The 14,728-nt window shown below is 46.1% G+C and overlaps 1 protein-coding gene across 1 annotated transcript in view; it reads right to left on the bottom strand.

The window, feature by feature from the left end:
* Nucleotides 1-3,202: 3,202 nt before the first annotated feature.
* The window catches only part of LOC149281445 (PR domain zinc finger protein 15-like), a 22,447-nt gene continuing 10,921 nt past the window's right edge, over nt 3,203-14,728 (bottom strand). Inside the window, exons 19-24 of the mRNA XM_089499297.1 lie at nt 13,691-13,822; nt 7,215-7,298; nt 6,587-6,762; nt 4,857-4,916; nt 4,260-4,454; nt 3,203-3,712 (exon numbers count right to left, since the gene is read on the bottom strand). Coding sequence (XP_089355423.1) covers nt 3,203-3,712; nt 4,260-4,454; nt 4,857-4,916; nt 6,587-6,762; nt 7,215-7,298; nt 13,691-13,822 — 1,157 coding nt within the window. The remainder of the gene's footprint in view (nt 3,713-4,259; nt 4,455-4,856; nt 4,917-6,586; nt 6,763-7,214; nt 7,299-13,690; nt 13,823-14,728) is intronic.

The raw sequence follows: 14,728 nt of genomic DNA, 5'->3' as shown, positions 1-14,728 counted from the left end.
TCAATGCCCTGACATAGGACACTAAGTATGGAGATCCTAAATTGTCCTTCAAGTAACCAATGTGATAACTCCCTGCTTGGCCTTTGGTGAATAGATCCTCGTGAATGTTCCTCGTTTCAGGTAAGACAATGGATCATTTTCATCACAGCGTTCCGAAAGACCTTCACAGAAACTCGCGAGAGATTTCAGAACAGGGTCTCTGCTTCAAATAAACTCTTTAATGTTGAACACAACATAATGGCACTTGAAATAGGACATTTTCATCAACACGAAGAAACCCCCCCCCCAAATATACAGGCGAACGCCCGTTCCAACACCGGAGTCCGTCATCATTTCCTAATCACGGGAACAGCGGACGCGCTTGGACTTTCCACCGAAACACGGCAAACATCTGCGTTTCCATAAATAAGGCTCAGAACATCACTAAATATTCTTACCACGTAGGATCCAGACAAACGAAAAGGTTTCATCGCTATTACTTTCAAAACCGAAAACCTTTAAATTCAAGCAGAATTCTAGATACATTTAAGTATTTGTGAGAATTTTCTTTGTGTGGGTCCTGTAGGTGGGCTTCCCGAGGGCTGGGGGGGGGGCCGGGGCTTTGTTATTTATTACTTAACCGGCTCCCTGGTGGAAAGGGAGAAGACCAAACAACTTGGTCAGTATTATACAGTATTTTTATTTCTTTATTTATTTTTTGGGTTTAATATAGTAATTTTATATTGAATAACGCTGTAGGGGAAATTTGTCAAACTGGGATATCCGGGACCTAAAAAAAAAGAAGGTTGCTGAGCTAGCACTAAAAAAAGTGGTGGCCCAGGGACAGTTTTGGACGACGGGAGCCATCAAAGTAAAAAATAATAATAATTATAATAATAATAATAAAAAAAAATGTAATGAAACCAGCGTATGAATGCTACGTGCTATTGGAGCGCTCTGGAAGGTTCCAATTTTACATGTGGGTGGCATGTAACTGGGAAATAAGAAATTAACTGGTTGGAATAGGACTTGGGAAGAACTCATTGGCTGTTTGTTGGTGTTTTTTTTTTGTTTTGTTTGTTTTTTTATACATGTTTGCCTATATGGGGGGGGGGGGGTTACAGTTTGCGACACATGGCAGAGATAATCCTGAGTGTATTTCCCACTCAAGCTCAGTGACCGGTTTGTGAATAAATAATGATAATAATAGAAATAAGTAACATATCGTACACAGGACTGGCCTTTTTCACTGAGACTATTAAATTATTTATGTAAAAAAAAAAGAATTTTGCGCACCAAACATCACTGAAATGAAACAAACTTGCCTGCTTCGCACCTTTTTTTTTGCGGCAGAACAAAAGCTCACCTTTCCGTGAAAACAAACACAAAAAAAGCTACATTTACTTTCAATGAACTCGTAACGTTAGTGAAAACTCGCCTCGTATGCGTTGTACATGGTGCAGGGCAGCTCTGACTCAGCCATGCAGTATGCAGAATTCATACACAGAATAAACTCGCTGTGCGGCACACGACAGACGTGGCCCTTCCGTATCTATTGAAATGATTAACACGGGAGCCCCAACCACCCACATCGTCTACATTCGACGTGACGCAGGCAGATGCCAGATTCAAAGATGGGGGGATGGGGTGGTTCAATTAAAATTTGGCCATATTCCTGTTGCGATATATTATAGCTGAGGTGCCACGGAATGTGATAATCGGCTTTATTTTTAGGGGTGCAGAAACAGGAAGTTTACCGACGCCATTTACCTGCGTGACTTACTGATCTCCCCGTCTGATAGCTTAAAAAAAACCAACGGCCTCGTACGAGGTTCTGCGGAAGGCCCGCCGGGCCCGCCGCATTTCACTAATAATAGCTTATTTGTAGCAAACGATTGCAGCTGCCTTCATATAAGAATGGCGACAGGTTTCGGGTCCTGCCGTCTTTGTGCCTTATCTGCTCAACGCAGCGTGAAACCCATGTGCGGGCCCCAGAGACTACGGAAGGGATTAGCCACAGATTCACATAATAAAATTTAAAAAAAGACGCCGTTGGAGGACGGACAGACGGACAGACGGACAGACGTCCGGGTTTGTAACACAGAAAATAATTTAACATAAATATACTGGCAAAACTCCACGCAGACAGAATAGTAAAGCGTCACCAAACTAGACCGTGGATTAATGTCGGCCATTTTTTTTTTTTAGGACATTTATTTAAGGTTACTAACCACAGAGAAGAAGGCGCTGCCCCCTGCTGTACGCGGGATGGATCACTAAATCAGAGAGGTTATACATCCCACATACTGCAGGGGGCAGCACTTTACATTTACAGGTCAGCAACGTGTGAAATGTATGTGTCCCAGAAGAAAAATGGCCGACGCGCTCACCCTAGGGCACTAGTCCTGGGTAATGACGTTAAACGTCTACTACAGTCAGGGACAGAGTACATGCGCGGGAACGTCAGCATCGATAGAATCGTCGGTCACTCTAAAGAATAGCTGCCTTAGTCTATCGCATCACAGATCACACAAAGCAAGGCTTAGGATCTGGGCCCCCGGAATGTCAAGGGCCAGTCCCTTGGGCCTTCATTTAATTTCCCAATGAACTATACCTTTATTATTCTTATTATTATTCCTATTATTATTATTATTATTTTCTCTTCCTTCTGGGTTTTTGCATAAATATGGTTTTCAGTGCACATTGTTCCTGTAACAGACATAAACTATATATATATATATATATATCTCAGCACTGGGTAGAGAAACCCCTTCTCAGCACCGATGTCCCCCATAAGTTAGAATTAGTGTTATTATTATTATTATTATTAGCGGGTATCGGAAGTGCTGCGGTAGAGCGTTAGAGATCAACGTACGAAGACGCGAGAAAATCCCAGGGAAGAAGTGAAAAATCCAAATGTAAACCGCTCCTTTGTTAAGTTTGTTTCTCAAAACTTTAATCGACCAAACCTCCCTTAAACTCCCAGAAGGCCCAGCCAACATAGGGTTCGCTGCAAGCGTTGGTTCTTTAAAGCGACCGGCGACAGGGGAACGCGTCGGGAGCCGAAAGTTCTTCCGTTTCCGTGTCGCCCTCAAGCTGCCGTTTTACACGTTTTAATCCAAAACCCCGCGGGTTCTTCAAGTTTAGTCAGCCGCCATCTTTGAATTTCCAATCCGGTCACGGCGGTCAGTAGTTTATGAGCTGCGTTAAAGATGGCGATCGCTCAGTAAGTGTACATTTGTTCCTGCGAGTCCGCTGGAACGGCTTGGCCACCCTGCGAAGGCGACGGCGGCTGCTGCTCCGTCTGGCCGGACCCCTGCACCTCTTCCTCCGGCGGCGGCGGCGTTTCCCCTGCCGGGACTGCCCTCCATGTCAGAGGACCTTCGGCGGCGAGCTGACCCCCTAAAGGAGCTATGGAATTCACGAAGGTGGTGAGGTTAATGAAGTGAGCCACGGGCTGCGGGCCGGACCCCTCCTGCGAGGACGCGATGGCCAGCTCAGCCGGCCGGTTGTGAAGCACGGCGCTGCCGCTGAGCGCGTCGAAGGTCACTGTGAGGATGGAGCTGTCCAGCTGCAGCTGACGGTCGGGAGCCGTCAAGTGACCCACGGCCACTGGCTGGAGGCTGGCAAACTGGGCCCCGGCTGCGGTGCTGATGGGAGTGACGGTGATGTTCGTTAGTCCTACTGTTGAAGATGGAGCAGCGACGCTCCCATCACTAATGGTGACGACCACCTAAAATTAAAAAATGAAAAGACCGTGAAGTAGCCGAGACCCGCTTAGTTGAGAATGTAACTGCTGAGGCATCTGACGAAACCCAAAACTGATTGACATCATTGCCAAGCCCAAATAATACGTTTTTTTTTTAGTTAATTAAAGTCATAACGCCTATAACGTCTGGAAGGCGAGCCGTCTAGAATTATGGCTTTTAACGAACTTCATTTATCTAACCACCTTCCTGTCGTTAAGCTCTCTCCAGCCTCCTCCGCTCTCGCAGAGGCTACCTGAACCAATCAACAACCATCAGCGACTTAAGAGAGAACCTAACGGGGAGAAATAATCATGCAGATCCTAAGTACATGAAGTCATAACGCCTATTCCCCTGATATTTGCAAAATACACATTTATTGCTTATTTATATTAATTGCACCGTTAAGTTATTTAGTGCCCATAACTATAAAATGTTCTCCCGCCCCAGATACGCTGGTGACTAACCACAATTCCCACTATCCTTGTCAGCTACGGATAAAATGCCCCCCCCCTTTCCCTCCTATCATCTGACCTGTTGTAGGGTCTCCACCGCAGAGCCATCCTCGTCCCTTCCGCCTCGTGTGAACTCCACGGCTTTCTGGTGGTACTCGGCGAACGACACCTCTCCATCCTCTCCCACCGCCTTGTCCTTCTCCGCATGCCGGTTACCGACGGGCGACTGCTTGCCCCGGTGCAGCTCATCCTCGTCGTCCACATCCAGCTCTGCCTGCGCATATCACCATACCACGGTTATCAACACCTCGGCCTCAAACAGAAACTCATTCATTTTGCATAAATGACCAAATTTCGGAGGTGGGGGGGGGGGTTGGATTTAAAATGGGTCATTAAAACCAGTCCATAAACCGGCAGGGTTGTTAAATCAGTGATATTTCTCATTGCACATTGAATTATACATTATACGGGGCCAGCTCGCTCTTTCTTAGAGAAACCTGCAAGTGTCTGGGCCTTCATAATAAAGAGCGAAGCGCGGGAGCGGAAACCACAGCTCTCCAGCCAGCTCTCCTTTATAGTGAATAAACCCCAGAATTTCACATTAAGACACACACATTCAATAGTAAAAGCATGTGACTTTTGTGGCCAGTAAGCCCCGTGAGCGCGTTCTAGTTACCTGGCCAATGCCCGCCGATTCATGCAAGTCATCGAAGTCTTCAATACGCACAGAGATGACCTAACGTGGATAAAGTCCCCTCATTAGATCTTCGTAAAAAGGTCATTGGTGAGAACACAGGCCATTATCTGCCGCGTGAGAGCCGAAGAGCGAAGAAAGAAGACAGAAAGGCGGCCTCTTGAAATATCTGCCTGACCTTAACGCGCAATTGTGTTTTTATTTAAGGGATATATTCGACGAGCCTGTGGGGGGGGGGGGGGGTTAAGCCACAGGAGTCCGTAAAATCAGCTCATGGAAGCCATTAAAACCTAAAGGGAACCTTCCACGATATAAAAGCTTACAGTTAGTGACAGAAGGTCATGCTCTGAATTTATCTCATGGGCATCAAATCGAGACACAAACAGAAGATCTAAAGAGGCTGCAGTTGGGCGAGAAGATTACGCAACATCCATATAGAGAAAAAACCCTGACCATTCACCCCACGATGAGTGGAGGGTAGGATGGTAGGACACGTCCTGCTTCATGAAAGTCAGTAGCATTTATGGATGGGACCTACTAGGCTTATGGCAGCAGGTCCAGGGACAGTTGGGCAGATCAGCGATCTCCTTCATAAACATCCTACGAACTTAAGCCGATGGTAACCTTACACGCCATCATGAAGAGCATCAGTGGGATATAATGTCTATGTCCGGTCTGCCCTCTCACCCAACTCTAGTAGAGATGGAGGTATTTGGACATCAAACACTCGGGGGTTGTGCATGTTCTCTGTAAGCAATCTGCGGGTAGTTGTTCCGAAGACCCATCAGGCCAAGGAAGCAAAGCTGACTCTAAACTCTAAAAAAGACGTCTCCTCTTCCCTACTAAACTTGGGGAACGTTCACCAATGGCCGCAGTGATCGACTGCCTCAGAGGTGCCTTTTTACGACATTGAAGGGAGGGTTAGACCTGATGACGGGCAGAAAGAATCTTCTAGAAGGAACCGACACGGACGTGTCAGCGAGTTACTTCCCCGACCCCTTCGTCTCATAGAGTCCGTGAGCTTTTAGTGGATTTTGTCACTAAACAGCGAGTGTTCACCACTAAGTCAACTTACTGTAAACACCCAGGCGTAAACAATCAGGCGTAAACACCCAGGAGTAAACACATCACTGTATATTTAGCAGACGCAGAAAGTATATTCCAAACAAGGAGAACTGCTGGGGAAGGAGGTCATCATCTAAAACTGAGAGGCTTGCAGCTAAGTGAAACAGCCTCCCAGCAGAAGTGGTAGAGGTGAGTACAGGTAGGGAATGTAAACACACAGGAGTATAGCATATCCGGAATCTCAGACAAGACCAAAGGACCAAAGACGGTTAGAGGTTTTTAAAGAGGGGGAAAGAAATATGTGGGCCAAATGCCGTCAAATTCTGTTCCTTATAGAGAAATAAGCCAATGGAGCAGAGAGCAGCCATCTTTCTTTTCCAGCAGACTACGAAGAGCCATTTAACTCTTTATTAAAGGTTATAATAAATAAGCCAATTCTGTTTTGGTGAAGGCTTTGGATAGAGACTCGCAGTAACTAAAATATGAACATTTTAACCCAAACGATGCTTTATATGAGATCTGTTGGGGGGGGGGAAGCAAGATGGCTGCCCCCATGATCCTAGCGTCAGTAATTCATACTACAAACCAACGACTGAACACAGAGAACGTGAAAGCCAATCTGGCGCTTTCTCCACCCAATAACTGACCTCGGGGTGCTTCCGTCTCAAGTGTCGGCTCATCGACGCTCTGGTGGACACCTTCGTGCCGCACAAATGGCAGCTCTGGGCCTCCACCTTGTCGTGGGTCAGCTGGACGTGTTTCTGCAGCATGTACTCCGTCACATACTTCTTGTCGCAGACCGAGCAGGACCACTGCTTCCCCACTTCACAGGGTCCGTACAGAGAAGGGAGAGAGCCGGAGTTAAATACACGACGCGGCCGGTACAAGAGCGTTATACAGTGAGAAATAACTGGATACGGGGGACTCGAGAAAAAAAAGAGTCATTTTGCCCTTTTTATATAATTATATAAAAAGGGCAAAATGACTCTTTTTTTCCTGATTAATATTTGCCAATGGCATTAGATCCGGAACAGCCATATTCATTTACAGTTAGCCGGCCCGAGATCTTACAATGGAATGGTTGAGGCATCGCTTATTATGTCCGTAATATTCAGACCCGGGAAAAATGTTGCAATATTTAATGGATACGAGAAGGGGGGGGGGGGGGGCGGCGATGGTTAAACTGGTCATACTGGTTTTCAGCTTTCCCCCGAAGTCCGTGAGTCCAGATAACATCTCAGCGGCGGAGAGGGAGTTAGAAGGACGCGGACTCACCGGTGTGGATGAGCTTATGGGTCTCCATGGTGTTCTTTTCGCTGAAAGTTTTTCCGCAGAGCTCACACATGAAGTCTTTGATACCTAAAACAACCGGACAAAAAAAAACAAAAAAAATTCTACTAAAAATGATCGGATTTGGGAGACCTGGTTATGGATCTTATGGAGAAGATTTGAGAAGACGACCAAAATTCGGTTTAGCCTAAATTCTAATATCATATAAACATGATATAAAGTTCCTTTTGTGTAATGTATGTGTTTTATATACTTTTTTGTGTGTTTAAATGTTTATAATTGTACGTTGATGCTGCGATGCTTTACAGGCCAAAAATTAAAGAACAAAAAAAAAACCAATTTCCGCAAGGAATCTATCAGAAATATAATGACAAGAGGGCAGATGGAGAGGAAAATGAAATTGTAAGAAGGTATATACTGCTTTATCCTAGCATAAATAAATAAAAAAACTGTACCGTATTTGCTCGATTATAAGACGAGGGTTTTTTCAGAGTAAATGCTCTGAAAAATACCCCTCGTCTTATAATCGAGGTCGTCTTCTAATTAGACCTCAAAATGTTCGCTGGGGCCAGGCTGCTTACCGGGCTTTGGTCGCGAGCAGCAGGAGAACAGGAAGCTAGCAGAGAGTCACATAACTCTGCCTCCCCCCCTCCTTCCTCTGGGGGCGGGGCCAGAGAAGTTGCTCACACAGCCGGGCCCCTGCAGAAGTCTTCGAGTGAGAGATCTGCAGTTCAGGTAAGTGGGTGGGGGAGGGTTTTTTGTGATTAATGTGTGAAGTATGTGTGATTATTGGAATGAATGAGTATTTAAATGTTTGTGAATGAGTGTGTGTTAGTATGGATGTGTAAGGGGGGTGGTGGTGGTAGCATGGCATAGGGAGGCTGTACTCAGACTCCTATCATCCCCAGGTTCCAGCATGTACTGGCTGCCTTGGCTTGATAGGAGTGTGATTGCTGTTAGCAGTTATATATATACCTCCAGAAATGCCATTTAACCCCCTATATGCCTTTTAACCCCCTATATGCCACCCTGGCATATAGGGGATTAAAAGGCATATCATGGGGCAGAGTGGCATATAGGAGGGTATAAGACATTTCTGGAGGCAGAGTGGCATATAGAGGGTTAAAGGGCACATCATGGGGCAGAGTGGCAAATAGGGGGTATAAGGCATTTCTGGGGGCAGAGTGGCAACCCTGGGGGCAGATTGGCAAATAAAAGGAAATAAAAAAATATATATATTTTTCGCAATCTTGTTTTTCTCAATCAATTTAGTTTTTTTCCTAAATTAATATTTAGATTTTGGTGGGTCGTCTTATAATCGGGGTCGTCTTATAATCGAGCAAATACGGTAATTTTTACTTACCGTAAATTCTCTTTTCCCCAGTATAGTGGCAGTACCGGTGGGCTTTGCTCTCTCCCGGGACAAGCACTTGAAAAGATAAAGGGTTAAGCTCCGCCCCCCCTTACCCTATAACCGTACTCACCGGTGCCCGCAAGTCAGTTAATAACAAGAGGACCATACAGTAGAAAAAAAAAACTTACTTTATTAACACAACTTGGGAGGGAAACACGTACTGCCACTATACTGGGGAAAAGAGAATTTACGGTAAGGAAAAATTACTGTTTTTCCCAGCGTATAGCGGCAGTACCGGCGGGATATATCAAGATCCCCCCAAACAAAAAGGGAGGGAGTTAGCGATTAACGGTGTGAAGAACCTGCCGCCCAAACTCCGCTTCTGAGGCAGAGGGAATGTCCAGTCTGTAATGTCTAATGAAGGTATTCCAGGAGGACCGAGTAGCTGCCTTACAAATCTCTTCCGGAGACGGAAGAACCCTATCACAGGAGTCATAGGCCAGACGGATGGCGTCCGTGAGCCATCTGGCTAATGTAGACTTTGACACTGCGCGGCCTGAAGACCTGCCATGGAACTGAAGAAAGAGATGATCAGATGAACGAAAGGCAGAAGTGCGCTGCAAATAAACAGAAAGAGCCCTCTTAACATCCAGAGTGTGCCAGTCATTTTCTTGTGATGATGTAGGATTCGGGTTAAACGTTGGAAGGACTATAGGTTGGTTAATATTAGCTTGAGATAAGACCTTCGGAAGGAAGGATGGCCTGGGATACAGAACTACCTTGTCCTGATGAAAAATGAGAAAATCTTCCGAGGCTGAGAGAGCCTGGAGCTCTCCAATACGACGTGCTGATGTGATAGCAACCAAAAACGCTGTTTTTAAGGAGAGGAACTTGAGGGAGACTTCTTGAAGAGGCTCAAATGGCACAGAACACATAGCTTTGAGAACTAAGGTGAGATCCCATGGTGGAAAAAAGGATCTTTTAATCATGATGGCTTTAACAAATCTTCGAATGAAACGATCCGATGCTAAATCGACAAGTAAAAAATGGCTGAGAGCAGAAATCTGACCTTTAAGTATTGCCACCTTGAGGCCTGCTTCAAATCCCTGATTCAAAAAGTGCAGAATGACCGGCATGGATGGAGGTGAAGCCTGTAAGTCGTGAGACTGACACCATTCTAGAAATTTCCTCCAAGTTCTTAGGTAAATAGTGGCTGTGGAAGGTCTGACTGAACCTAAAAGGAGATTAGCCATGATGGAGTCTATACCCTGATCTTTCAGGATTAGCCTTGTAGCAGCCAAGCCGTCAATTTGAAAATTTGAAGAGTGTGGAGTGGAATCCCCTTGTTCTCCAAGATGTCTGGAGATAGCGGAAGCTCCCAATGATTTATCGAAAGTTGGCAAAGGTCTGAAAACCAACTGCGGTTTGGCCAGAAAGGGAGAACTGCCAGTACGCTCGCCTTGTCCGTTTTGATCTTGAGAATCACTCGAGGAATCATAGAGATCGGCGGAAAAACGTACGCCAGATTGAACCGCCACTTGATCTCCAGACCATCCAGAAACGGAGGGTAGTCCATCTTGTAAAGAGAGGCAAAAAGGGATACTTTCCGATTTAATCTTGTCGCCATGAGATCGACTTCTGGCAAGCCTACTTTTGCAACCAACTCTTGGAAAACAGACGGGTGAAGTGACCATTCTGCCTGGGAGCATCTGTTTCTGCTGAGGTCGTCTGCGAGTATATTGTTCCGACCTCTGATATGGACAGCCGAAACTGCTTCCAGATTCTCTTGCACCCATCGCATAATTTTTGAGCATAGGTTTGGAAGGCTGGATACTCTCATACCTCCTTGTCTGTACTGTAGTGGCGTTTTGATATCCACGGTTTGAAGAATAACAGCGCCTTGAAGACTGCATTCAATTCCCTGAAATTGGAGGATTGCCATGCCTCCTGTGTTGACCACTTCCCTTGGGCTGTGCGAAACTGGAGATGTGCTCCCCAACCAGTTCTGGACGCGTCCGTGGTGACTACAAGCCATTCCTTTGGCTGGAACGATAGACCGCTTGTTAAGTTTATTTTGACCTTCCACCACTCCAGGTGTTGAAGTACATCCTGAGACATAAGAATGTTTGTGTCTAGGTGTTCGTCTCTTCCGGACCATTGGGATAGAATGTACTATTGTAGAGGTCTCATTCGCGCTTGCGCCGAGGCTACCGCAGGAATGGTAGATGTCAGTAATCCCAAGATGCTCATAGCCTTTCGGATGGTGCTGAGAGGGTATGTTTGTAGCTGTGTGACGCTTCGCTGAATACATTTGGCTTTGTCCTCTGGAAGATACAGACGTAGAGACACTGAGTCTACCAGAAAACCCAGAAACCGGATCTTCGTAGTTGGATTTAAGTTTGATTTGGCTACGTTTAGAATCCAACCGTGGTCTCTGATGTCCTGAAGATCTGTTAAGAGTTTTGCCGAAGAAGACACTTTTATTAGCCAATCGTCCAGATATGGAACCACCGCTATACCTTTCAATCTGAGCTCCGCTGCTAAAGGAGTAAGGATTTTGGTGAAGACCCTTGGGGCGGTTGAGAGGCCAAAAGGTAGTGCTCTGAATTGGAAGTGCTTTAAGCCTTTGTTTGCTTTTTATTGCAAATCTGAGAAATCTTCTTGATCTTTCTGCTATCGGCGCGTGCAGATAGGCGTCCTGGAAGTCTAGAGACGCCATAAAATCTCCTTTGTGAATTATGCGAGTCACTGACGAGATGGTTTCCATCCGAAAATGTTGGTATGGAATACGTTGATTGACCGATTTCAGATCTAAAACTGGACGAAAGGAGCCGTCTGGCTTCGGTACCAGGAACAAGTGAGAGTAAACTCCCGACATAGATGTTTTTTCGGAATGTGTTCCATCACTCCCTGTTTGAGGAGTTTTGATGCTGCCTTGCCCAGTGTCGTATTCTTTGTTCTTGACGGGTATGAGGAGATCAGCAAATAATCGTTTGGGGTCTTGCAGAACGGTGTAGCCTTCCGATAATATGTGACGTATCCATGGGTTGGTAGTGTGGAACCATGTTTCCCGATACCTCTGAAGGCGACCTCCTACTCTGCCAGAATCTCCTCGTCCTTTCTTGTCTTGTAGTTTTAAATTGAAATCTGGATTCTTTATTATGCTTCCGAAAGGAAGATTTATCCGAAGGTCTTGAATATTGCTGCCTATTATAGGGGTATCTCCGATTCCACTTAGGTTTGATGTCTTGAGGAAGAGCTTTCTTAGTGTCAGACATTTGTTTTAACAGCTCTTCCAGTGGAGAACCAAAAAGCTTCTCTTTCAAATGGCAGTCCACATAATGAAGATTCTGATCCGGAGTCAGCATTCCAAGATCTAAGCCAGATAGCTCTTCTGGCAACTGTTGACAGCCCCATGTTACGAGCAGAGAGTTTGACCACTTCATCCACCGTGTCAATCAGGAATTCATTTGATCATTTAAAATTTTTTTTAAAAGCTGAGAAAGATCTTTATCTGCCTCCTCCAGAACCCGATCTTCCAATTTCTGGATCCATAGGCCTTGAGCTCTAGCTCCAGCTGCTCCGGCTTTGCATTGAAGCCCTGACGCTTGGAACATCCTTCTATTAGCCGTCTCTGCTCTTTTGTCCATGGTATCTTTTAAACCGGAAACCTCTCCAATCGGCAACGTGGTTTTTTTTTTTAGATAACTGCGCAATTTGGACATCCACTTTAGGCAGTTCCTCCCACATGGCATCGTCTTGTAGCTTAAAAAGTTGTTTAAAGTGTTTTGAGATAAATGCTCTTTTACTTGGATTTTTCCCACTCACGCTGCATAAACTCCAGTATTTGCGGCAAAATGGGAAAACCCTTTCTCTTAGCTTCCGGGTTAAGCAATATCCGGTTCACTTCCTTGACGAATTTTTTCCAGCTCTTCAGGTGGAAACCCGGACTCGAAATCTGAATCTTCAGAACTAGTTGAATCCGTAGAAGAGCGAGAACATTCTCCAGATGACCAATCTGATATAGATGAATTTCTCTCTTTTACGCTTATTACTTGGCTTGTCCTGAACCGTCGGTTTGGCAGCCTCTTTAAATGCCGAAAAAGTCTGGGATAAATTGTCTTGGAACCAGGATAGAAAGGACTGCATGTCCTTCTGCTTCTCTTTAGCCAGGATGTCTGCTAAACACTGCCGGCACGTCTCCCTCCTGTATTACACCCTAGGCAAGCTAAGTGTTTAGACTTGCATGAAGCCTTTTTGGGAGGAGCAGGAGGCATTTTCTTTTTGATGAAGGGGTTAACATTTTGGTGTATCCGTAGATAAGGATCACCAAAAACCGTGTGGGGGGGGGGGGGGGTTAGGCAACACGGAAACCTGTCCTGACACACACACTCTTGTGGTCAGGCAGGTTTGCACAGTATAAATAGGCATCCAAATTTAAAATTTGGCGCCAAAAGTCGGATGATCCGAGCCGCGCATGCGCTGTAGCACGGTCGGATCATCAGTGGAACGCATAACCACCCGGACGTGCGTTCCACTGTACTGCGCATGCTCCTCCCCTGGACGTCTTTAAGAAACCGCTACAGATTCAATCTGTAAACGCGGTGAAGATGCCGCAGCCGAGCTTCCACCCGGGACCCTATCAGCAACAACCCGTGTGCCGATCGTATCCTTGGACCCGGAGACTACCTGTGCGGGACAAAAAAGAACTGACTTGCGGGCGCCGGTGAGTACGGTTATAGGGTAAGGGGGGGGGGGCGGAGCTTAACCCTTTATCTTTTCAAATGCTTGTCCCGGGAGAGAGCAAAGCCCGCCGGTACTGCCACTATATGCCGGGAAAAAAATAATAATAAAAAATGATATATAAAACATACAATATATTTTATATATATTATGTATATATTTCCAGCAAGACCCATTTACTAAGCCACTTATTTGCCAGAACCAATCGGTTTGGACCGTTCAGAAGAAGCAATCAATATAGTTAGCGGTTTATGAAAACTAAAAGGTCCATTATTCCACCCCGAGCTAATCTTTCTTGGCCAACACCAAGTTACACAGTGAGATTTAGGTTCCTTTTTCCCCCAAGTCCGTGGTCCCCGCTCACCGGTGTGTCTTTTGTAGTGTTTGAGCATGTTGACCTTCTGCGCAAACTTGCGGTGACACTCCAGACACTCGTACTCCTTGATTCCCTTGTGCAGCTTCATGTGATGCCGCAGAGCGTGCTTCGTCTTCATCCCTGAAATACACGTTAAGCGTTAAACTACCGGCAGGACCGAGGAAATCGCTCTGAACCCTACGGGGCGGTTTATCGGCCTTCGAAAGAAAAAAAGAAAAAAACTCAACTGATGCAGAAACCGCAGCCGCCGCCGTCGTCTCTGAAGCTGCCGATCAGTGGAAGGAAAGCGCTCCCTTTAAATTTAACGGGAGATCGCTTTCCGCGCAAGCACAAGGTGGGGGCTGCCCTGAGCCAGCGCTGGAGCGGACGGGAGTTTATCGCTTACATGGAGGAGCGTTCAGCCGGAAGATGGGGACGGGGTAAGGAGTGAATGCATATGGGGGGTTAAGGAAGCACTCAGCTGTCATATGCATTAATGTACGGGGGGGGGGTAGCCCTTTAATCCAAACAGATTCACGGGAGGTAATTATTCCGTCTAGACCCTGGCTGAATGACATAGCGATCATCTCTCGCGGTTTGCTGCGCCAATTTTAGAACAAATCTTGCCGCATAGAAGCGATTTAACAAAACAGATAACACGGACGGGGTGCGGAGCGAGCTTTCAGAGACTGAAGGGGTCTTTGTGGATTTATTTTAATTTACCTTCCGACATAAAGTCATTTTTGATGTTTAAAAAACGCATCTATAGATCCCAATAGAGGGCTACAAATTCAAGAGCAGAGACGCAAAGGAGTCACATCTCCGGACAGCGGGGGGCAGCCATATTCCACACGCCCCCCGATGCCGCCATAGACAGGAGGTCTCCGGGGGGGGGGGGGGGGGTCGCCAGCTGAACAATGGCAACCCTGTTACCCAAAACATCTCGTAGGGCTGTGCCCATTCATCTGACCTGGCCCTTTAAACAACGAAACCTCCATTTAGCGCCCCTTTAACTCTTCCATTTCCTCAAATCCCACGCTCTAGAAC

This window comes from Sceloporus occidentalis, unplaced genomic scaffold, assembly GCF_023333645.1.
Source record: "Sceloporus occidentalis isolate IW3139 unplaced genomic scaffold, rSceOcc1.0.p SCAF_132, whole genome shotgun sequence".
NCBI classification, from domain to species: domain Eukaryota; kingdom Metazoa; phylum Chordata; class Lepidosauria; order Squamata; family Phrynosomatidae; genus Sceloporus; species Sceloporus occidentalis.
Note: the sequence above shows the minus strand (reverse complement) of the source record. Positions and strands in the feature narration are given on the sequence as shown.